Source organism: Girardinichthys multiradiatus, chromosome 2, assembly GCF_021462225.1.
Source record: "Girardinichthys multiradiatus isolate DD_20200921_A chromosome 2, DD_fGirMul_XY1, whole genome shotgun sequence".
NCBI lineage: Eukaryota > Metazoa > Chordata > Actinopteri > Cyprinodontiformes > Goodeidae > Girardinichthys > Girardinichthys multiradiatus.
In genome coordinates this window covers 18,288,827-18,313,688 of record NC_061795.1, presented here as the reverse complement: position 1 = coordinate 18,313,688, position 24,862 = coordinate 18,288,827, and the positions used below count along the sequence as shown (strand labels likewise).

Sequence of the window (24,862 nt, the reverse complement as noted above, 5' to 3'; positions counted from 1 at the left end):
AAGGGTTTATATGTCTCTGAGTTTATTCACGGAGGAGTGCATGATGAAACCTGTGGGTAACAGCTCCGTCCACACATACGACTTTTAAAATTATGTTCATCCAGCACAACCAGATCAGGTACAAGATCGAGAATATTCAAAGCTGCCTCGGATGGGGAGGGAAACATTGGCTTCCATTACTGGTCCTGTACCGAAAGTGCAGTGTCCCAGTTTCTTTTATCATTACAGCACATTCACAAGTTTCAAAATGGGGAAAAATAAAACAGGTCTCGACAACAGCACAAACAGTTTTTTTTTTTCTATCTTTTCTAGTTTTTGTCATAGGAACCAATGCATATGGGTGTACAGATAGAATACAGTATTTCAACTTGTGTTACAAAGATTTATATGCTATAGGAAACAAGAAATAAAAATAACTGCACAGCAGTAAGAAAAATCATTTGTCGAGTATAGATAGTCATTTATCGTACACACTGTAGGATAGCTTAGAAACAAACACAGGTCAAAAGAATCAACACCATTGGAACAATTTTGCGCAATGTTCAATTATACACATGGATACCCTTTTGTCTAATTTTGGAATGTGAGACAATTTCAAGGGAAACCCAGATCCAATTGGTCATTCTTCAACATTTAATCTTTTCAGCTCGTTTGTTTTAGCCACCAAAGTCCTAGTAAGCACACACCAAAGACACCCAAAGGAAATGCACAGGTCAAAACTGCAGCCGTAAAAGAAATCATACTGAAATGTCTTCAGTCTAATGGCACGCAAATGGCTGCAGCAGCGCATCTAGCGTTTAGACAGCACACATAAGATCACAAGTCCAAGTACACTGTTGTGTCTATAGTACTATCATCATATTCACCTATGTTACCAACAGAATAATTTAGAAACAATGTATATGTATTATCCTATTCAATAAGGCACATTTTTGGTTAAAGAAAGGCTCTGAAAGAAGAAGCTTCTTGCATCAACTCTGTCAGTGAGAAAGGAGTCACCAGTAAACAACAGCGGAGACGAGGATGGAGTCCGCAGTCGGCATGCAATTAAGATCAAAAGCCTCCCCTGCTGATTTCATTACACAGAGTGCCACTCCGCATCGCACTGAGTGGGCAGTGCCAAATGCTGTTAGTCAGGAAGCCGGAGCGCCATGCTGAGACGGCAGGCGGGCAGGATCGAGGTCTGTGCAAACGTCACTCTAGCCAAGGCAGGAATCGTTAACATTCTGGGGTCTCTGGAGCTGTTGCTGTGTGTCAGATACGAGGGAGGACAATTAAATGATCTGTCGACGGCCAGACCTACAATTTAGGGATGGTGTTTATTGGACTAAGAAATGTCAAACTCTCATTCCGACCCTGTCCACGCTCTGACACTGACATGTCAATATTTCACTTACCATAAGCAATTATATACATGACTGAACCCAAGCACACCGACATCATGAAACAATGTGAAAGAACAACTCTTTGTTTGCAACATGCAGCTACAGTACCGACTTCATCTCTGGCAGATTTTTACCATCAGCATTAGGCTATTTTATAGCTTTAGAGGCAGAGTTCATCATGATTATTTGGAACATTACAATGGTAATAATATAAAAAAAAAAAAAAATGGCACGAAAATAAAAGACAAAGAACATAAGAAAGACATAAATCAATTGTTCTTTAACGTATTGCTGAACTGCTACGATATGGCAACTATAATTAGAAAGAAAACGCGAGAATCTACGGTGTTGTAGCTCCCGGTATACTGACATTATTGCAGGGCTAACATGAGTGACATGGCGCCATGGGAGAATAAAATTGCTTCTTTCTGCTGAGAACTAAAGAAAAAAAGTTGTAAAACGAAAATAATTTGTAAAAAAAGAAATCATCAACTGAAATGTCTTAAAAAAACTCAGAAATGTCCCTCTGTGCTTTAGTTGAAGTGGAATGTTTCATGGCACTGTACAATAAAGGGAGACAGGCTGTGCTGCTATCGATTTCCATGAGCACGAATGGCAATTAAGCTTAAAGCAAAAAAAAAAAACTCTGTATAAAAAGCAAAGTGTTCATCTGAAATGTTTGCGAAACCTCTGGTAACCTGTCAGTCGAACGGGCCGGCGTCCCTGTTCGGAACCTTTGGTCTCTGTCGTAAAGCTCGGCGAGAGCACAGCCTCCGGCGTTGTTCTGGGTGGCGGGGACTTAAAATGAGAGAAAGCAGGCGTCGCTTTGCTTTCACACCTGTAAAAGTAGGCATCCTGTGGGTGCACGGATGTTCCCACACAGCCCCAAACTCACAACGCACACGCTCCTCTTCACGCATCACGCAGACATCTACGCACACACACACAGGCTGATAAAAACACTGTCCGCACCACAAAGTGATTCCAATTAAAAAGATATTTTTTTTTCTTATAAAGCTTTCTGCATAAAGACTGCACAATAAAAAAAATATATAATACGACTCTTTAACCCCTTTTCCACACAGAGAGAAATTCAACATCTGATTATCTGCTGTACCAGTGCTCCACAGTGGGGCTTAATTCTCATAGAGATTTCTCTCATACTGCATCCTGGGAGCAATATCCAGAGGAGCATGAGAGAGGGCTCAAACCTTTATGGTTTGGCAAGTGAGATTTTAAGGCGTACCAATTACAGTGTAACCCATCATTTTCCCCAATCCTTTTTTTTTTGTTTGTTGTCTATGTGCAATTAATTAGTCCTGGTTACTCAAGACAACCTAAAAAAGACACTCCAGGGATGCACACATCTAAACAGGTCCCCTTTCAGATTTTGCATTTCTATACTTTATGCTCAGAAAAACAGAGAAATAAGCCCCTGTAGTCACTGGTCATCTCCCTCTATGTCTCGACTTTTGTCCCTCCTCTCGGTGGGTTAGAGATCAGTCATTTTGTTTTCCAGGGCAGCTGCGATCTGCTGCAGCCGCAGGGTCAGCTGTTTACTCTGAGCAGCTGGATCCTCATCCAGGGATGCAATGATCTGAAAGGGAGGATGGAAGGGCGGTCATTGGAATGATCGACAGAGCAGTCACAAATATCAAGAGAAGAGGAGGAGGGAGGAGGACTTGGATGAAGGACAGCAGAAGGGTAGTGCTGGAATAGTAAAAAAAAACAACATTTGGAAAGAGGTGAGAAGTGGCGGAGAGGCGTGTTATTCACTATCAACAGTCACGTCATAGTAGCTGTTATTGTTTGTGAGCCCCTCTTAGGGGAGACTGACAGCCCCATTTGTTTATCCAACTTGTTCATTAGGTTTTGTTTATCCCCCTTTTTGTGACCTCAAGTGGCGACATGCAGTGGACTTTTAAAAATCAATTCCCAAAGCAATTTTCCAATTCACATCCCACAGAAATGCTTTCAATTAAAATTTCACACAATCTCTTTTCTGGCATATCAAGAGTGAAGGGGATGGGAAAAAAAGAAATATAGTGGGCAGCAGTGCATACAGTGGAATAGTTCTTCTTGTGTGCGACAGGAAAGCTAGGAGGTTCTTACCCCATCATAATATTTGCTGGCGTACTGGTAAAGCTGATGGAGAGCCACTTGGGTGTTCAGTTTGTCGGTGTGAGACTGCAGAACATAAAGGACAGTTTAAAGGTAAGAGATTCAACAAAATGATAGAACAAAATTGCACACAGCTGAATTGCCCATTTCTTTCCCTGGTGTAAATAATGTCTCTACCTGTAGAGGCAACTCAAAAATGTTCTGAGCAAAAGGAATCTCCAAAGATCCCAGGTACTATAACCACTGCAAGGGAGAACACTTTAAAAAATATATTGTTTCAAGAAATAAATGATCTGTTCCCGTTATTGCTTGTAACAACAGAGATTTCAGTGGAGAGCAAACTGTTACCACTTGTGACAAAGTGGCTGCTAAATTTACTCACCACTTGTCCCTTAAAAAAAAAAAACATACCATCATTTGTTGTATCTCATTTTAAGATTATTTAGTGTTTTAGTTGAGCATTGCTGTGATATCTTTGCTTCCCATTCTATCCCGGGTTTGTTTGTAGTAGCATTATGCTACAGTTTACATCTAAGCATATGTTTCTTTAAAGTAAACACTCTGTGAATAATAAATTTGAATTTTCTTTCTGTTAAAGTCAGTTTGCAGTGACTTATTTCTGTTAATGCATGTTTGTATACACTCACCCATGTTTTTCCCTTTGTTTAGATCCTACATCCAGATTAGTTGTATGGGAGGGGCCGGCCCAGCACTTCCTGATTGTATAGGTTCATGATGTCATTGATTACATCACTGGTTAAAACTAAATGAAGGGGTTTCTTTTTGAATAACATTAACTGTTTTCTTTAAAGTAATTTTTGAGTTACACCGTCTGGATTATTGTATTTTGTAAACCGTTTAGTTGTGTAGATTAATTTGTAAATCAAGCTAACAACTTTACCTTGTATTGTTTGGTTTAACCCATTTTTTAATGGTACTGGCTGATGAAGATCTGGTCATTAATCCCTGTGTAAATTCAGTGTTACTTTTGTAACTAGTGGCTTGAGTTGGAAAATGATGAGATTCCTAAATAAATTTCCTCCAGGAAGAATTTCCAAATGTCTGATGCTGTCTACCTACCACCTTCCTTGACACTTGTTCTACACTACCTCACACCACCTACATTACTGGGGACATTATTGGGGCCCCTCCTAAAATGTACTAACAGCATAAAATAAAATAAGTTTTTAGTGCAATAATAACATGATCCACAACAACTTTACTTGCAAAAAAGCACTAAATGGAAAGCCTGCATGTGGAATACAACATAATCTCCGCCCTTTGTGGATTTTCCCTCAGGAAAAAATCTTTCGTATTGCTCAGGCGAATCCAGTGGGTGGTAAACCTTGCCCCTTTGGTTTAGCTGTCACAGAGAATCCTGCGTAAGCACACAGGACATGCCATCTCGGTGATTTGACTTGTATGACGTAAAGGTTTAAAGGGATCTTTAATAGGGGGTTTGTGGTTGCATGTTTAAAGTGCAAAATGTTGTGGGAAAATGGTTTTAGTCTCATCTGACAAAAGAACATGGTTCCAGGTAAAATCTCAGAAGAGTTTAGTAAACTCCACCTGTTTAAGATGTCTGATGGTAGGACAGAACAGGACTTTCCAGGCATTACTCAGAAGGAACCGTTTGGCATGATGACGTTTAATGGTTGCTAAACCCGAGAATGTAAATCTGTGCTGCAGTTCTTTGATAGAGAGCTTGGGTGATTTCCTATCTTCACCTCCTCTCTGTGCATGCTGGCAAGATATATTATGGAATAAAAATAAAACGTTCCTAGAAACTCTGATCAACTTAATAAGTAAAAATGCTTTTGAATAGAATAGAACCTTATTAATCATCACAGGAAATTGCTTTGTCACAGCAGCACTTATGTAACAGCAAATAAAAAAAGTTTAAACTAATCTTGATCATTGTAAAGTCTAATGGCTGATGGTAAGGAGGACTTCCTGCTGTGTTCAGTCCTGCACTGAGATGGTATAAGTCTGTGGCTGATGGTGCTCTCCCTAAACACCTCTGGGTCATGCAGTGGGTGAGTCTCATTCCTCAGAATTCAGACCAGTTTCCTGAGCATCCTCACCCCAGCCACCTGCTAAACCTTAGTCACATTTATTACAAAGGGATTCTTATTAGCACCAACAATTGTTCCACCTGTGATTTTGATAAAACAATTCTTACCCCTTCCTGTCACTAAATAACTGAAATTGAAAGGGTTAATTTTCTTCAATATATTCACTGGAAGACAATGTTGCTGCGGTAAAAGATGTTGTTTTAAGGATTTTTACACATTTTTACAAGGATTGCCAAGAAATGTCTCAACATCAGTAATTTTGAAATGAACTTGAGGGCACACTCCTGCGGATAAAAAAATATCACAACCTAATGAAACAAAAACTGTCAGGGTGTGTTTTGCATAAAAATGACAAGCTTTAAAATGAGGCAACAACAAGATTAAATTGATAGTAATGCCTGCCCTCCTACCATCTACGTAAATAGTAAATGGACTGATCTTATATAGCGCCTTTCCAGTCATACAGACCACTCAAAGCACTTTCCACTAGAGCCACATTCACCCAATCGCACTCACTAACACTCACACATTCATACACCGACACACAGATCGGCAGGCAACTTGAGGTTAAGTGCCTTGCCCAGGGGCACATCGACATATGGCAGGAGGAAGCTGGAATCGAACCCACAACCTTCTGATTGCAAGACAACTACTTTTCCTAGTGAGCCACAGTCAGTTCGATACTAAATATTTCCTCTTTTAAAAACAGACATGCTGTTAACGTGGTAACCAATGGCTTTGCTGCATCATTCTGAGCTGAAACCAAAAAGAGCGTAATATTTAAAGCAAGGTCGACTACAAGCCAAAGATAATGACAGCTGTGTCTCTCACCCGTGACACTTCTGCCAAATGAGTGTTCATGTCCTGATCACTGACAGAGACCATCTGCCGGATGCCCTTGTAGTAGCTGCACACACAAAAAGAGCAGACAAGAGGTTGTAATGACTCAGTTTTGTAAGCGCTAATAAGAAGAAAACATCTAGCAGAATTCTGAAGGATTTTAAACTTAACATGAAAACAGACGGAAAATAAAAAGCTCACACTTACTCATCCACCATCTTCTTATAGGTGGAGATCTCCTTTGCATAGAGTAGTTTGTTGCTTGGGGAGTCCTGAAGACAAAAACAGTTACAAACAAGATTGACATGATATACACCTGCATCTCAATAAATTAGAATACAGTTGAAAATGTAATTTATTTTAGCAATTCAACTCAAGAAGTGTTTTATTTTAATTGTATATTTGAGTCAATTCATATGACCATGGGTTACATCTAACAAAAGAAAATGAGAATACACAAGACCATAAAAAAAGAGGTTAAACACAGAAATGCATAAACACAGTAATACTGATGATTGTTGACCTGACAGTTTTTCCATCAGAGTCACTGACACTCTCCATTAGAAGGGTAAGCCACCAATAATACCTACTAAAGGAGGTGGTTTTTCAGAGTTTTGTACCCAAGCGTTTTAATGTGAGCGAAAGGAAAGTGTGGTACAAAAAGGTGTCCAAGCAGGGATATCTGCAGCTAAGGAATGTTATTTAAAGCCCATTTAAAAATTTGGGAGAACTTTACAAGGCTTGGAGTGAGGATGGAGTCAGTACTTAACCTACAACACATGGATGTATCCAATACATATTCTTATTTTCTAAGCAACTATATTTGGATTTTTCATAAGCTGAAAGGCATAATCATTACAGTTTACGATTCCAATATCCCTGTTTTTGTGATGAGCCTATATACGAGATTCTCTTTTTGAATTGAGTTACTGAAATGATTTAACCTTTTAATGATATTCTAATTTAATGGCAGTCTCCTGTATTTTCCTTCCCTTTCTCTCTGCAATTTAGGCCTCATTCAGTCACCCCCTCTTGCATTTCCACCTTATTCTTATTCCTTTTATTTGGTTTTACTCACCCGACTAAGTTTGTGCTCGCTCTTGGTGCAAGCATCCATAAAGGTCTGGGCGATGACGGACAGCGAAGCATCGACCACTTCAGACACATGGACATCAAAGGTGAAGTGGGGATTCTTGAGGATGTTCACCCAGAATCTCAGAGGCAGGCTGGACCAGTGAGGGAGGCAACAAATTACTGTGATTATCATCATCAATGTTTTAAAAACTGAGGAAATTCTCAACAGAAAATTAATTTAAGTAGAGGAGGCGTTCCTTCAGAAAGAGCACTTGTCAGTGGTTGAACTGACTACAATACAAGGTAATAACAGGGGTGGATAAAAGCCTTTTTGTATGTGTCAGTTTATTCAGAACAATACTGTCTGTGTTTTAGTCTTCTACAAGAAGCTGACCTCTGTGTAAATCTTTACTATGCTAACAAACAGATTAGGAAAGTGAAAGTAACTGCAAAACATTGACCTTTTCAGCTCCTGTGGAGCTTAACGTAAAGACCAGACTACATAATGCAACACCCCAGTGCTTGTGCTAATTTCTCCCAGGAACAGAAAAACATGCGCTCAATACTCCTCCTTCTAAGCTAAGCTCAGCTTATGAATTCATGAAAATGCCCAAAATACAGCAGTTTTCACAAACCTCCCCTCCCCAAACGCCATGAACATCCCACCATCAGGGAGAGGAAACACGCGCCGTATAAAATTCATACTGATTTGCTAATATCTTCTGGGAAGGCTTCAGTTGGAACACAATAGAAGCATAAAAATAGCTATGTTACTATAATCACAGAATTAATTTAGCTTGGGAAATAATTACCATGTTTGTTTGTTTGTTATGCTTCATACACACATTCATATTAACTACATGGCCCTCAGTTGATTTGATAAACAGAACGGGTGGATGCAGAATTGGTTGTAGAGTATAGTAAGTAATTAAATCGCTCATCTCGTGTCCTTGTGTGGGTGCTCTCTTGCCGGCACCACGTCAATCACAGGCATCTACATGCAACACGTCGTCTTGTACGCTTGAGCCTCAGCCGACGTGACACTAATTTATGCACTTAAATGCCACATGGGAGCACAGAGATTGCAAATGCAAACTAAGTATGCTCAAATTGTGCATTTGTATTCGGCACTTTCCTGAACAAGTAAGTCTAATTTTTTGGTAAGTTATTGTATCACAGTTTCTAAAAATCGGATTGTTGGGCAGAGGTGCAGTTGTCTTTTTGTTAGTCAATGAAGGTCTTGAATGTCGTCAAATTTTCAGAAGGTAATACTGTTTATTTTTGTACTTTGAGATAGGGATAAGTTTATAGAAAAATACGAATTTATTAGCGTGAAGAGAATAAATTTCCTCTTCAGGTTAATAAATTTGCATTTTTCTATTTATTTAAGAATTTGTGATGGTGAGAAAAGGAAAGGATGTTTTCTGGCATAGATTCCAAATACCTGGTTGTCATCTAATGGGTGTTATGGTAATGTGGTGACCCCAAGATGACACTCTTTGCGCTTTACCTTCCTTACTGTCCTCTTTACCTTGTGGGGTGGCAAGATAAACATTCAGCCTCATTCAGCCTGATGTCAGTGGCTTAATGAAATAGGCCTTTATGTCATGTCATATTATTACCCCAAGGAAACAGAAAGTTATGTAATACTAATTAGAAGCTCCTAAAAGCTCTGATCAACTTCAATTAAAAAAAATGCGTTAGTTACTTTTCTTTCAGAAGGATTGCTAGGGGTACCAACAATCATACTAATGGCAGAAAAATATAATTATTTCTTAACATGGGATTTTTTCCCCACTATTTATATGTACACATCAATTGTTGGGGTTTTCTTATTTTTTTGTGAACTATTGCTAAAAAAAGATTACTTTACTTTAAAGCTTTTCCACATCTTTACTAGATGTTCCAATAAATCACAGCTTTAACCACAGAGACTTATCATTTGTAAGAGTGACAGGTCCAAGTAGAAATGGACTGGACAGTGATCTGAGACAAGGCCCAAAATAGATACAATAATTTAAAATGTAGAGCACTGAGACATGAAGCTAGACAAAGTTAGGTTTCTGAAATAATCTCATGGAAATTAGTGGACAATATTCCCCACACTTCAAAGATGATAAATGAAGCAAGTAAGTGCTGTAAAGGTCCTTATGATTTAAACACCAACTTTAATTTCTGTGATAAAGAGTCTAATTATAGCAAACTCTTAGTTCAAACATAAAGTTTACGCAATATACTATTAGTGTACAACTGAAGAATACCAAAACAATCTTAATAGGAAACAACAAAAATAGGTATTTGATGAAACAATAAAATCTTGTGGTATCTAGTTAATATTTCAGTTCTTTTGTGCTTTAATCTTTGGTTGCAGGAAATGTGGCAAAATGATGATTTTTGATACTGCAAGTTCTTAGTTTCTCCGTCTGCTTCTAGTCCAAAAAAACGCTAGCAGTAGCTTTTATTATATACAGAAAAACCTCTGTATAAAGAGCCTGTACAAAAACAATGACTGAAATATTTTCTCTTAGCAATCAGCTATAATCTGACAGAGATGCTGCACAATTGATCTGCTTTCTTGACCATTAGCATGAAGATAAAGATTTATAAACCTGCAGATCTGTTCCTTGGGTATCTGCTACACCTGAAGCACCAAAATATTAAATCAATATTATAAATATAAGTAATAAAAAACAATATAAATATTATTTAATTTTAGGTAATATCCCTTTCAGGATTAATAACATATTTTTGAATTGAATTGAAAATGTCAAAACTGCAACCTAGTAACTGTTTTATTAAAAACTAGAAAAATACATTAAAATGTATTGCTTTTATATTATCCTGATAAAAACAGAGCCATAGTAAATAAGCTGGTTCAAATATGACATGTTTGCCATTTCTATTTTTACCTATTAGTCTTCCAGATATGGATGGTCTCTTCATCAACATTGTTGTGTTTCAGTGCTTGCTCATCCAGGAAGTCAAAAAAATATTTGACGGCTGGTGGGACCACGGACACAGAGCACAGCACGCTGCGGAAGAAGTCATCCACAAACTGCTGAAGTGTTCCCTGAAAGTGAACAGAAACAATGTGAGACTAGTCAGCTGATGGCTATTTATACTAAAGCTCTGAGACAGACCTGTGCCTTTATTGTGAGTAGAGATATCCTGACCATCTCATCTAAAAAAGCACCACCAAAAACCATCTGCACCTCCAAAATGCTATGCCAGCAAATAAAATAATTGTAAATCTAATAACCGATGGTATATACAGTTTTGGGTTTTACCTTTACAGACAGAAGTCGAGTCAGGTAGATCTCTGTAATGGCTTTGGTCATTGACTTGTCCTTTATACTCCCGCGTTTGGATTTGATCTCATCCAGTTCATCTGTTGGCCTCACCAGATGAAAAACTTTATCATCGTCCAACAGAGCATTTCCTATTGTGGAAAAGACCAAATTGTAAGACTTTCTCCCTGTACTTTCAGTAAATTTTATTAACCATGTTTATTCCTGAAAAAATTAAATTAAAATGAATAAACATGTGACGGACATTTTCAGCCAGATTTGAAAGAAAAAAGGAAACGCTAAAAAAATAACTGAAATGCGCCCCAAAAGAAGAAGAGAATTTAAAATGCATACAGCTTCAGCATAATCTAAAAGTGTGGAGTACAGGTCCTTCTCAAAATATTAGCATATTGTGATAAAGTTAATTATTTTCCATAATGTCATGATGAAAATTTAACATTCATATATTTTAGATTCATTGCACACTAACTGAAATATTTCAGGTCTTTTATTGTCTTAATATGGATGATTTTGGCATACAGCTCATGAAAACCCAAAATTCCTATCTCACAAAATTAGCATATCATTAAAAGGGTCTCTAAACGAGCTATGAACCTAATCATCTGAATCAACGAGTTAACTCTAAACACCTGCAAAAGATTCCTGAGGCCTTTAAAACTCCCAGCCTGGTTCATCACTCAAAACCCCAATCATGGGTAAGACTGCCGACCTGACTGCTGTCCAGAAGGCCACTATTGACACCCTCAAGCAAGAGGGTAAGACACAGAAAGACATTTCTGAACGAATAGGCTGTTCCCAGAGCGCTGTATCAAGGCACCTCAGTGGGAAGTCTGTGGGAAGGAAAAAGTGTGGCAGAAAACGCTGCACAACGAGAAGAGGTGACCGGACCCTGAGGAAGATTGTGGAGAAGGGCCGATTCCAGACCTTGGGGGACCTGCGGAACCAGTGGACTGAGTCTGGAGTAGAAACATCCAGAGCCACCGTGCACAGGCGTGTGCAGGAAATGGGCTACAGGTGCCGCATTCCCCAGACCTGGGCTACAGAGAAGCAGCACTGGACTGTTGCTCAGTGGTCCAAAGTACTTTTTTCGGATGAAAACAAATTCTGCATGTCATTCAGAAATCAAGGTGCCAGAGTCTGGAGGAAGACTGGGGAGAAGGAAATGCCAAAATGCCAGAAGTCCAGTGTCAAGTATCCACAGTCAGTGATGGTCTGGGGTGCCGTGTCAGCTGCTGGTGTTGGTCCACTGTGTTTTATCAAGGGCAGGGTCAATGCAGCTAGCTATCAGGAGATTTTGGAGCACTTCATGCTTCCATCTGCTGAAAAGCTCTATGGAGATGAGCTAAAGGCCGCTATCGAAGCATCCTGGGCCTCCATAAGACCTCAGCAGTGCCACAGGCTGATTGCCTCCATGCCACGTCGCATTGAAGCAGTCATTTCTGCCAAAGGATTCCCGACCAAGTATTGAGTGCATAACTGTACATGATTATTTGAAGGTTGACGTTTTTTGTATTAAAAACACTTTTCTTTTATTGGTCGGATGAAATATGCTAATTTTGTGAGATAGGAATTTTGGGTTTTCATGAGCTGTATGCCAAAATCATCCGTATTAAGACAATAAAAGATCTGAAATATTTCAGTTAGTGTGCAATGAATCTAAAATATATGAATGTTAAATTTTCATCATGACATTATGGAAAATAATTAACTTTATCACAATATGCTAATATTTTGAGAAGGACCTGTACATAGAACATATATTAGCATGTTTAATGAAGGAGGGGATATTTTGAGAAGCCCAAAGGAAACGAGAGAAAGAAATGTATTATATGTCAAAGACATGAGTTACTTGCTCTTTTGAATTGAACTAGTAATGTGTGTATCATGTTAGCTGAGGGACACTTACTTTCTTCATGGTTTTCCTGGTTCTGGTCGTAGTTCTGTTGTGTGTGAAGCAGTCGGGATAAAACTAATGTGGCATTATCTCGTACCTATAAAGCACAGAATTTGAGAAGTACAGTTATTTGTAACAGCATTCAAACCCGGCCAACAAACCTCCATATATTTTATTGGGATTTTATTTCATGGACAAAACAAGCATACATTTGCAAAGTAATTTCGTGTTCCTACAGGAACTGGAACAAATAGCTTTCTCTCAGCAGTTGCTTTTCTTGACATTTCCACAAAAGTCAGATTTGTGGAATTCAAATGTAATACTTGAACTGTTGACAGCTTCTTCCACTTGCGCTGTGGATATCTGCAGCTCCTCCAGAGTTACCCCAGGGCCTACTGGCTGGTCTCTTTATTATTGCAATATTGGCATATTGCTTTAGAACCTAACTCCACTTTAAACCTAATCACATCTTAATGCCTGACTTATCTGGTGAGCTCTTTGGTCTTCATGATATTTATATTCACAAATGTCTGTTCACTGATGTTCTCTAGCAAACATATAAGCCCTCAAGAGAACAGCTCCATTTACAATGAGATTAAAACACACACAGGTGGACTTTATTGATTAATTATGTGATTTATAAAGGCAACTGGTTACACTGGATTTTATTTAGAGGTACCAAAGTAAAGCGGACTGGTTTTTATTTGTAAAGATTTCTTATGAAAACATGCATAATTTTCCTTCCCTTTAGAAATTTATGCCCTACTTTATGTTGATTTGTCACATAAAATCCCAATAAAAAGGCATGCCCTTCACTATATTTCAGCTGTGTTTGTCCATCCCATTTCTTGCCCCAGAATTTATTTCAAATCAATGAGACTGAGCAGACATCAACAGTGGGTCTTAACTGTGATATTTAGAGGCCAGTTTCTGTGGAACACCTTATTATTGATTGCACATATCTTGTGATTAGCAGCACTCTGACAGAGGCAATGAATCCATAGGAGTTAGGCTGAGGTCTAAGAAGAACTGAGAGGTACATAGGATCAAAGAATGCCAAACTGCTTAGAAAGATCAGGATTTAAGCAGCAGAAAAGCAGGATGAGTAGGGGATATTACTGAGCGACCTTTATTTTCCTCAGAATCAATACAGTGGCAAGAAGATTTAGTGACATTCAGTTGTGAACTAAAACTGGCCAGCAGGGAGTGGCTGGGGGAAATACAAGTCTAGTGTACAACAAAGGTGATTGGGGCAGCCCAAGAGAGACAACAGTGTTGGCTTGAACGTGTTTAAAAATAATATCTTAGCTAGCTAGTTGTTTCGTCCGGTAGCTTTTAATTAAAATACAACACAGGAAAAATAAAACTCCAAGCTGCCTGATAGATCTGAACTACTACAAATGCACACTATTTTATCAGCCATTATTTATATCCAGAACATGCCACTGACGTATATCTCGTTATATGGCATAAATGTTCCGACATATATTCCTGAAGATGTGTAGGATCATACTCATTGGTGCAGAATTTACATTGAATTTACAACAGAATGTTATTTGGGGGTCATAAGCAGTAGTGAAGAGAAATGTCCTTGTCATGAATACTGCCTTTCCCCTCATTATGAAACTCCTTCTCCCCAGTAAGTGACTTGACAGACATAATATATGGGATAGAGTCACAGTCATCGTGTTGTGTGTCATACTTCAACTTTGTATGGAGATTTTGAAACTATTTAGCTGGCAGGTACTGAGATTTATTTTGCCCTAAATACTTTGAATTAGATCTGACAGATTGCGAATTGAGGGAGAGATGTATTTTTTTATTTCCCCATGTCCCCTCAATAGCAATAAATGGTGTAAAATTCAAACTTGTGATAAGAACAAGTATTAACTCAATGTGTGCTAATATATTCAGGTCAGAAAATCTGCTGCAGACAGATTTCATGCAAATCGCTCCAATATGCAGCAAAGACTGACTGAGATGGAATGAAAATAATAGCCCCCATTCGATTCTACACTCCCACATTTATCTATTCATCTCCTTACATTCTTATCAAATCCAAAGCTTTTTGGAGCAGTGATTGTTAGGATACAGTATATAGAATTATGATCAAATATTTTGTCAGTACTCACGTTGTAGTGTGCCAGAGTGTTGATGCGCTTCCACCTGCCTTCTTTCTGGGAGGTCAGGTCCAGATCAGACAAAATCTGTCCTGTCGAGCCGGGACGCCACTCTGCCAACATGGAAAGAGAATGGCAGGTATACTGCAAAATTTAGCAGGATGTCCATAAACGTATGCTTTTCTTGTGGTAATCATGAGAGTTTAAATTCATGTATTCATGGCAGGCACCCAGCTTTCTGTAGGGGTTTTAAAGACACACTTGAGGAGGTTGGGGGTAAAGAAAAGACATAACTCTTTTATGAATAATTTAGATTTAATTAAAATTTGTGTTTTGCACCTTAACATTTTCTGCATCACTGCAGACTTGACATCACATGTGATGTTCCGGATCACTCATTTCAAATAGTTCACCAAGTCTAAGGGAGCCATCCTTTCATTAATCATGAACAAAGATGGCTCTCTATCTAAAATGTACAATGAATTAAGATGTACAGTATGATGTGAATGGCTTTGATGCTAGAAAATATCTGTTGAGCGTTAGCCTTTGAAGTCAGGCCCCAAGGTTTCTGTCTACACTAGTAGAAAAACGGTTAAATGATGAAGGAATTCTTCATGTTGCTGACCAAAAATATTCAGATATTCATATAAACATGTCATATATTTAAAATTACCACATTTAATAAATAAAGTATTATTTCAATAATTTGACAAGCACTCTTTTTTGAAGTGCCTTGCAAAAAAGTTGATACACCCTCGAAAACCTTTTCAATGGTTACCATGTTACAGCCTCAAACTAAAAGGCATTTGAATGGGATTTAATGGTGGCAAACAGAAAGCAGCACATCACTTAAATGGAAAGAAAAGGATACATGCTTTTCAAACCTTTTTTTAACAAGTTTAATTCTGAAAAGTGCGGCAGGCATTTGTATTTAGCCCCACAAGGCAAACTTTGCACTTTTAGTGACTGAAGTCTATTTTTTTCAAATTAGCCTACGTTTAATCAGATTGGATGGAAATGTCCTGAACAGCAATATTAAAATCTTGTCACAATTCTCAACCAAATTTATGTTTGGGCTTTGACTGGACCATTCTAACAAATACATTTGCTTTAATGCAACAATTGTAGCTATGTCTTTTTGGTTGTTGTTGTTGCCCTGCTTGAAGGAGAACCTTCTCCCCTACCTCAAGTCTTTTGCAACTTTTAAAAGTTTTTATTTTTCATGATTGTTCTATAGATGCATCAATCTTTCCATAAATGCTGACCAGCTTCCATATACAAGCTGAAGAAAAGCCTCTCCACAGCATGATGCAGCCACCACCATGTTGTCACCATAGGGATTATGTAGTTAGGTTGATGCTCAGTGTTAGTTTTCTGCCACACAGTGTTTTGAATAAAGGCAAAAAAGTTTAATTTCTTTCTGATCTAAACAAAGCACCTTTTTCCAGTTGCCTCTGTTAATTATTCTCCTTGACATGCCTAAATAGTGCTCCCTGAGTTGTTCAAAACCTCAGATATTCTTTCATAACCTAACCCTGCTTTAAACTTCTCAATGACTGTATCCCTGACCTGTCTGCTGTGTTCCTTAGTCTTCATGATGCCGTTTGTTCACTAATGTTTTCTAACAAACATCAGGTGGACCCTATTGACTGATTACTGAGGGCTGGTGTGTGTATTTGAATTCATTTAGGGGTTTTAGAGTAAGGGGAGAAGGTACTTTTCCAATTATTTATAAAAACAGTTATGTGCTACTTTGTCTGGGTCAAGCATAAAAAATCCAAATAAAATACAATGCAGTTTGTGTTTGTAACATGACGAATGTGAATAAGTTTAACAGGTTTGTCTACTTCTGCAAGCCACTGTATTACAGTACTCATTACTGTCTCTTCTATACTCACCCAGAGTGACACTGTCAACCTTGGGCCTCTGGGAATAAGGTAGGTTTCTGTATACTTGTTCTATGATCTTCTCCTTCACCTGTGAGATGGTGTCACAGCTCAGCACCTTGACGGGTGTCACATCTGGACCCTCGCCTTGAACCAGCACCTGCAAGGTCTGCCAAGCAAACACACAGATATACACATTGTTATCGAGTTGGTGACAGCACATGAACCACCGTGTAAGTCCTGCAAATGAAAACAATGCAGAAAAATTTACACGTGGTCCAGAGTAGCCAGCCGACCCTGTATGTATGTCAAGCTGCATTGAAATGCGGCTGTTATGGCAACTGGGCATTTCAAGGCACACACAAACACACACATGCTGCACTGACACCTGACATGGCTCTTGTCACCTGGGCTGGCTAATGACCAAGGCTCAGCAGGAGAAAACCCTAACCCACCTCACCTACAATAGTGGGCCAGCTGAGAGAATAAAGCAGTAGTGAAGACTTCATACACAGACAGTTCGGCATCTGCATGCGAAATCCGGCAAGTTGTGTTTTTTCCCCCTCCCAGTGAAATTGAATCACAGAAGGCGATCCATCAAAACAGGAGACGTGTAATGCAACCTAATTTGATAATTGTCCTCAACAACGCCATTACCCATGGGTCTTTTTGTTTGTACTGACTTTAACAGAAAACAGCTGTGCTCAGATTAGCTTCCATAATGGAAACACAATACTAAAATGAAAGGTGCAGGCTTTTCCCTGACTCCTGAAAGCTGCCCAAATGGATGCAGAGCACGTGCAGGTGGCAAGGTCGAGGAAAGGTTGCCGAGGGGGCTTGTACACCATTCTTGTCCTGACTTGTACTGTGCTCACCTAAACTGCATGTTTTTTACTGCTGTACCGGAATGAGTCGCCAGAGACTTTTTTCTTCTTTTTTTTAGGCTTAAAAGCACTGGCAGCTGGAAATGGATGTCACATAAAAGCGGGTGGTCGTCCTAAGATTTCTTCCTGTGTATGGCTACCATGGCAACACCACAGAGCATGCATGTGCATGGTTCTTTAGCCCACCATGTACAAAACACTGTAATCAGAAAGCAGTGTGTGTGCAGTCTGACAGAGTTTCTGAATATGGATGCAGAAATGCGTGTGTGTGTGTTCATCTCACCAGGACAGAGTACTCTACATCGTCACCCAACAGGCCTGTGTCGTTGAGGGTGTACTTGGCTTTCTTAACTCTGGCGTCCACAGGCCCCTTTTCAATCTGGTGCTTGATGGCTCGGAACAGTTTGTATAAGGGCTCGCCTGCAGTGTCCTAGTACCCACATATCATATCATACACACACAGAAACACAGAAACACAAAGACATTTGTGGAGTTCTCTGTTACCTGGAAGTTAATTGTTGTCATGAACAGCTCACAAGAGAAATTCACAACATCCACGCAAACCCTAAAATCAAACTAGAAAATGCCTGGTTGGTTTCTTTTAAGCTCATTAGGAATCTGGACCCTAACCTACTAATAACTAAAACAAGAAAATGGATGTTTTATTCTGAAAAGTATCTGGGGCCTTTATTTTGAAAGGCTAACAATCACTTTTTAAAGAATGGTTTAGGTCCATTAATAATGTGAAATCTATTTTTGCAACAATCTAACCTACAAAAGATTGAGAATTTTGCTTTAAAGCTTATGAATGTGCTTTATTTTGACAAAATAACAAGCCTTTTTACATCTATGGTTTAGTTCAATTAGTAATGCAGAACCAACATCTGCAACATTTTAACCTTGGAAATACTAAGGACTTTCCTTGAAGAATATGTATGAGCTTTGGTTTAAAATGGCTAAGAATTTTATTTTTCATCACTTGTTTAATGCAATTAGTCATATAAAACATACATTTGTATTATAACCAATAAAATATGGAGGGTTTTATTTTGAAGAGTAAACTGCTATGGTGGCAGGGAGGGGCTGCCACCTTACCGTGGTGGAGCAGTTTGAGTGTCCCAATGATACTAGGAGCTATGTTATCAGGGGCTTTAAGCCCCTGGTAGGGTCACCCAAGGCAAACAGGTTCTAGGTGAGGGACAAGACAAAGCGCAACCTACAGACCCCTTATGACGATTACCACAGATGGAAACAGTGTTCCCTCGCCTGGACGTGGGTCACCGGGGACCAGCTCTGGAGCCAGGCCTGGAGGTGGGGCACACTGGCAAGCGCCTGGTGGCCAGGCTTTCACCCATGGAGCCCGGCCAGGCACAGCCCGAAGAGGAAACGTGGGTCCCCCTTCAGATGGGCTCACCCCCCGTGGGAGGAGCCAAAGGGGTCGGGTGAAATGTCGTACGGGTGACGGCCGAAGGCGGAGACTTTGGCGGTCTGATCCTCGGCTGCAGAAGCTGGCTCTTTGGATGTGCAATGTCACCTCTCTGGTGGGGAAGGAGGCTGAGTTGGTGTGTGAGTTAGAGAGGTTCCGGCTAGAAATAGTCGGGCTCACCTCGACGCATGGCTCTGGCTCTGGAACCAGTCTCCTTGAGAGAGGTTGGACACTCTTCCACTCTGGAGTTGCCCTTGGTGAGAGGCGCTGAGCTGGGGTGGGCATACTTGTTGCCCCCCATCTTGGTGCCTGTGCGTTGGGGTTCACCCCGGTGAACGAGAGGGTACCCTCCCCCTCCCCCCGCCCACGGGGGTGGGTGGGGGACTTTAACGCTCATGTTGGCAATGACAGTGAGTCCTGGAGGGGTGTGGTTGGGAGGAATGGCCCTCCCTTTCTGAACCCGAGTGGTGTTTTGTTATTGGACTTCTGTGCTCGTCATGGATTGTCCATAACTAACACCATGTTCAAGCATAAGGGTGTCCGGCTTCAAGTGGAGGAGTTCAAGTATATTGGGGTCTTGTTCACGAATGAGGGAAAAATGGAGCGGGAGATCGATAGATGGATTTGTGCTGCGTTAGCAGTGATACGGGCGCTGTACCGGTCTGTCGTGGTGAAGAGAGAGCTGAGTCAAAAAGCGAAGCTCTCGATTTACCGGTCGATCTACGTTCCTACCCTCATCTATGGCCATGAGCTTTGAATTATGACTGAAAGAATGAGATCACAGATACAAGCGGCCGAAATGAGTTTCCTCCACAGGGTGTCTGGGCTCTCCCTTAGAGATAGGGTGAGAAGCTCGGTAATCCAGGAGGGACTCAGAGTAGAGCCGATGCTTCTCCACGTCGAGAGGAGCCAGTTCAGGTGGCTCGGGCATCTGGTTAGGATGCCTCCTGGACGCCTCCCTGGTGAGGTGTTCTGGGCACGTCCCAAAAGGAGGAGGCCCAGAGGAAGACCCAGGACACGCTGGAGGGACTATGTTTCTCGGCTGGCCTGGGAACACCTTGGCAATCCCCCGGATGAGCTGGCCCAAGTGGCTGGGAAGAGGGAAGTCTGGGTCTCTCTGCTTAGGCTGCTGCCCCCGTGACCCAACCTCAGATAAGCAGAAGACAATGGATAAATGGATGGAGTATACATAAGCTTTAACTTGGAATGATAAGATGATTACTTTTTAATTACTGGTTTATTGTTAGTAATTCAAAACCTACATTTGCAATATAGCCCATGAAAGATATGGACTTTTATTTGGAATAGTATTTATAAGGTCTATTTTGAAAGGCCAACAATCCTGTTTTTGTCACTGGTTTAAATTTGGTTACTCCGGTATGCTCTTTATTAGCAATATTCTTATCTAACCAATATTTTGCCTTTTATTTTGAAGAGTATATGTAAGATTTATTTAAAGTTAAAATTAATCCCTTGTACAGTGCTGATGAAGATATCAAGAATGTAAACCTACAGTAACAAAATCCATAGTGGATAACACTGAGTCTTTTATTTTTAAAAGCGCCTGTGTTGAGTTATTATAACAAGAGGGCAAAACACAATTTAAATTTAGTATAATGTGAGGGAACATTTTTCATTTATAATCAAAATCACTGTAACAATTATTGGCCCTCATGCATTTATTATACCCCAGAAATTACTCTTGTTAGCTGCTGATGTTGGATAATATTTATTACAAACATATTCACTGTAGCTCTTGAAAAGATGTAACTTCAGATCCTTGCCTCATTTAATAAGCACACACAAGGAAATTGTAGTTATTTATTCTTCATCTCCCCTGCACATATAACACCAGGCAAGGGTAATTTATGGCTGTTTTGCTCCTGTGGTGGTGCAGATGAGTGACTGAAAGTTGATTTTTATTACTGAGTTTTTTCTGATGATGCAAAGACTAATTAATCTGTCTTTGCATCTTCAGTCATCAAACTGATTTAATACACTCCGAGATGCCAAATATAAATCTCTCGTTACCTTCAAAAACTGGTAAAGGCAGATGGACATCCAGTTGCAAAGCATCCTCTCCACCACTGTCTCTGACCTGAAAAACAGATGAGGCATAAAGTTAACCTAAAAAACAAAAGTAATTAAAATTTTCAGTTATAATTTGTTACTCATGGATGCATACATGGACAGACGGATAGATGGACGGATGAATCAATGACTCGATAGGGATGGAGTGATGATCAAAGTGGAATTACTTGCTTGTGGGTTATTAGCATGTTATGTGAGGTTTAAGTCTGCATACCCCATTACTGTAAGTAAACAACATCCATCACAGCTGAAAGAAACGTTAAGGATAAATAAAATGGAACATCTCCATCATGTGCTCCAGAAAATGCTGAAACACTTCAGTGTTTTCTGAACAGCTAATCAGCATCAAGATATTTTAATCAAAATTTCGTGACAGCGGTCACTTGACAGGCTGGTGACCCCCACTGTTAACTTGCGGCATACGCAATTAGTCTCGTGTATAAGGGGTGTCTGTGTTTGTACAACGGCCTAATCAACATAATGAGCTTCTCCACTGGGGAATAATTAGGATGTGTGCTTGCTGCTTACAGCCAGTCACAGCCTCCCTCAGCACAGCGGATAGTTCAGATCACATAACCCCGTCTCAGAGGTGATGAGTGACTGTAGTGTAATCAGGAGATGATTTGACACTGATGTCATCATAACAGTAAACAAACAAACAAATAAAATGGACTGTGGTGAAGGTGCTAAATTTCAAAGCTTTCTGGGTTTTTTTCAAACAGAAATGCAGGTAAATGTTTGAAAGACTAATCTAATTAGCAAAGCGGATGAAATATGAAAGAGATTAAGCATTCAATGTCAAAATTACTAAATAAAAACAGTATTTGGGAATGTCTTAGAAATACCAGTTATTTTAATAATGTTTACCTACATTTAATGCAAGTCAGACAGTGCCGGTCACGGGTTTACCTCAAATCATCACAGGCAAATGAGTCGTATTAACTTGGAGTTTTTAATTATGCATTTTAATGTTATTTTTCCAAGGGTGGAATGATTGTACAACCAGGAACTTTAATGAAATTCATACATAGGAATCATGTTCCACAGGTTTGTATTTATTGTGGATTTTCTCTGATCTGCACAGCTTTAAAATAATACATACCGGATCAAATATGGACATACACTTCTAGTAATATTCGAATAGATGTCCTTTAGAAGGTTGCAGATAAATTGGTTGTATATTGGTCCACTCCTCATATCAGTAAATGGTAAAGCTCTTTTAAATTAGTTTGTTTAATGGCACAGACCCAGCTATTAATCAAACACCTTAAATTGTCGATTGTACTAAAGTCAGGGCTTTGGGAAGGAAATTCAGGATGCTTAATGCAAGTCTTCCAAAACCCATTTTGATGTGTATTTAGACACTTCATCCTTCTGGAACAAATAATTGCCTCCATGTATTAAACATCTGATGTAAACTTTCTGTCTCAGATAAAACAAAATTTGTCATGTTCAAGAGCAACCCCAAAACCTGAATGGCTCAAGTTGATCAGTTAAAGATGTTGGAGCAGTACTGTATATTTAACATTGACAGGGACTGAGAGGGTCATGAACAGGAGAAAAGCACTAAGAACTATTGACCAACTGTCAAGCATGGTGGAAATATCATGCCGTGGGTCTGTTTTTAAGCCCGTGGTGCTAGTCTATTGCACAACGTGGAAAGAACAATTAAGGTGAACTACCTCCAAATTCTTTAACTTCACATCAAATCAGCACCCAAATAGTTGACATCTGGAAACCACCAGGCATTTTAAGAAGACGATTATTTCAAACACATAACAAAACTGGTTTCAGAATGGGCAATATGAGGTAAGATTGTTTCTGGAATAGCCCAGAACTCAACTCTGTTAAAAGCCTATGCTTCAAAGCTGGGTCCATATGTCAATTCAGATAAACCCTACCAAATGTAATAAGAATAGTGGTCCAATATCCAGTTAGAATTACACCAGAAGCTTGTTGGGGACTACAAAAAGCCTGGGGTCAGGGTATAACTGGCGAAAAGAAATGTATACATAGATTCGTAGGGGTGTATGCATCTATTTTAGCCTGTATGTAAAATTGCAACCACTGGAGAAAATTCACAGTAAATTCACATGTGAACCTTATTCTTGTTTTTGAGATTTATTGTAGTTAACATGACATTTATGTCTTAAGTAGAAGACAAGTCAACATCTCTCGTTTCTTGAAGATGTTTCGCCTCTCATCCAAAACGCTTCTTCAGTTCTGAACATTTTTGGAAGTAACAAGCTGTTAGTCAGAATAATCACACTGACAGGGCCATTGAAGTCATTAATGGGGCAATTAGGACACGTGAGTCACTGGCCCTACCCTCTACTCAGCTCAATGTTTGCATCGTTGTTGCACGACAATCCAAACATATCCCTAACGATGCTATTCACGATGTAAATGGTTGAAAATCTGCCTGGGGAGACAAGTCATGAATGCAGAGTAAGAGTTAGAAAGATGAAATCTGTAAAGTAAACATCTGGCCAGCATGGTGTATATTTGTACCTTCAAATTGTTTCAATTATACATAGTGAAGTTTCTAATTAAAGATTTTAAAGTATAATGCTTGATAAAAGCTGAACATTATTTGCAGATTTTATTTATGTTTTATCAGGGTTAATCTGATCAGAAATAATATTATAGATGTTATTAAGGATGTTAAAGATGAACAACAATAATCTGCAGTGACTGTGTTGGGCTCCATGGAGGAAAAAGAAAAACAGAAGGAAGAACAGAAGGAGGAGGACTGGAATAGATTGAGCTGCAGCCTGGCTCTATCAGAGAACTACAGTAGTCAGTGCAAAATTCAACAGATAATATGGCAACAGAATGAAACAGTCTTGATCTGATTCCCAGTCTGCCTCAACTGGCTGATAAAATCAGTGCCAAAATCTGGAAATGGAGAGACTCCTTATAGAGCCTCAGCACAAAGACATTTAAGGATCTGTGAAAAAGTTGAACTAATCTAGAAATTTCCAAGTTTTTCTCAAAAGTTCATTAAAAACCCATTAACAATTGTTCCGACCCCACATGGTAAATATTCCATTCAGATAGCAAAGAAGCAGAGAACTACTACTAATTAAACTCATTAATTCACCTTTTGCATAGTAAATATGGAGACAAACAATCTTGTTAATGGAAGACATTTTACTTGTTATATAAAATTTGATCTGCTGATACCACAAATTAAAAAGTCAGCTTCCAAGTCACATATTTCCAGTGATCCCTCAGCTGTACTGAATGTCTGAGATGAAAAGCATGGCATTATCTGCAGAGAAGCAGCATTAAGTTGATTTGCACTCACCTGCGCAGCATTAGCTTGGGGTTCTTACTGTGGACGTACTCTTCCATCAACTCCAGCAGCAATGTCCTCATGATATCTGTGTAGTATTCCAGCTTCCCATGCAGAGCCACAGTAAGCAGGGAGGCAAAGTACACTTTTGCCCTGGCGTTGAAGTCATGACTGCGCTCTAAAGTACGGATAAACTACAACAAAAACAGGATCGCACAGAGAGGCAGAGGATGAGGTGAATTAATCATCATCATGAAGCTCAAACACACTGAAGCAAATCCAGCATAACATGCTTTTAAATGATCAAATGACTAATGCTAGTGAAAATTATACTCATCAAGGTAATTTTAGTTCTGCCCTGTAAAACATTGTGGCTTAGAAATGATCCCAATTAACACCTCAGAGGCTGTTTCTGTGCCACCAATATTGGATTAATAGGAGGCTTCACACGTCCCTCTCT

At 39.5% G+C, this 24,862-nt stretch overlaps 1 protein-coding gene across 2 annotated transcripts in view; it reads right to left on the bottom strand.

Moving 5' to 3' along the window:
* Positions 1-24,862, bottom strand: part of plxnb2b (plexin b2b) — a 179,969-nt gene continuing 155,107 nt past the window's right edge. For both annotated transcript variants that reach the window (XM_047387797.1, XM_047387788.1), the window contains exons 25-37: positions 24,415-24,596; positions 21,045-21,111; positions 17,871-18,017; positions 16,716-16,872; positions 14,830-14,930; positions 12,710-12,794; positions 10,783-10,934; positions 10,405-10,565; positions 7,500-7,647; positions 6,629-6,693; positions 6,413-6,488; positions 3,498-3,572; positions 1-2,982 (exon numbers count right to left, since the gene is read on the bottom strand). In XM_047387797.1, coding sequence (XP_047243753.1) covers positions 2,878-2,982; positions 3,498-3,572; positions 6,413-6,488; positions 6,629-6,693; positions 7,500-7,647; positions 10,405-10,565; positions 10,783-10,934; positions 12,710-12,794; positions 14,830-14,930; positions 16,716-16,872; positions 17,871-18,017; positions 21,045-21,111; positions 24,415-24,596 — 1,521 coding nt within the window. In that variant the 3' untranslated portion in view covers positions 1-2,877. The remainder of the gene's footprint in view (positions 2,983-3,497; positions 3,573-6,412; positions 6,489-6,628; positions 6,694-7,499; positions 7,648-10,404; positions 10,566-10,782; positions 10,935-12,709; positions 12,795-14,829; positions 14,931-16,715; positions 16,873-17,870; positions 18,018-21,044; positions 21,112-24,414; positions 24,597-24,862) is intronic.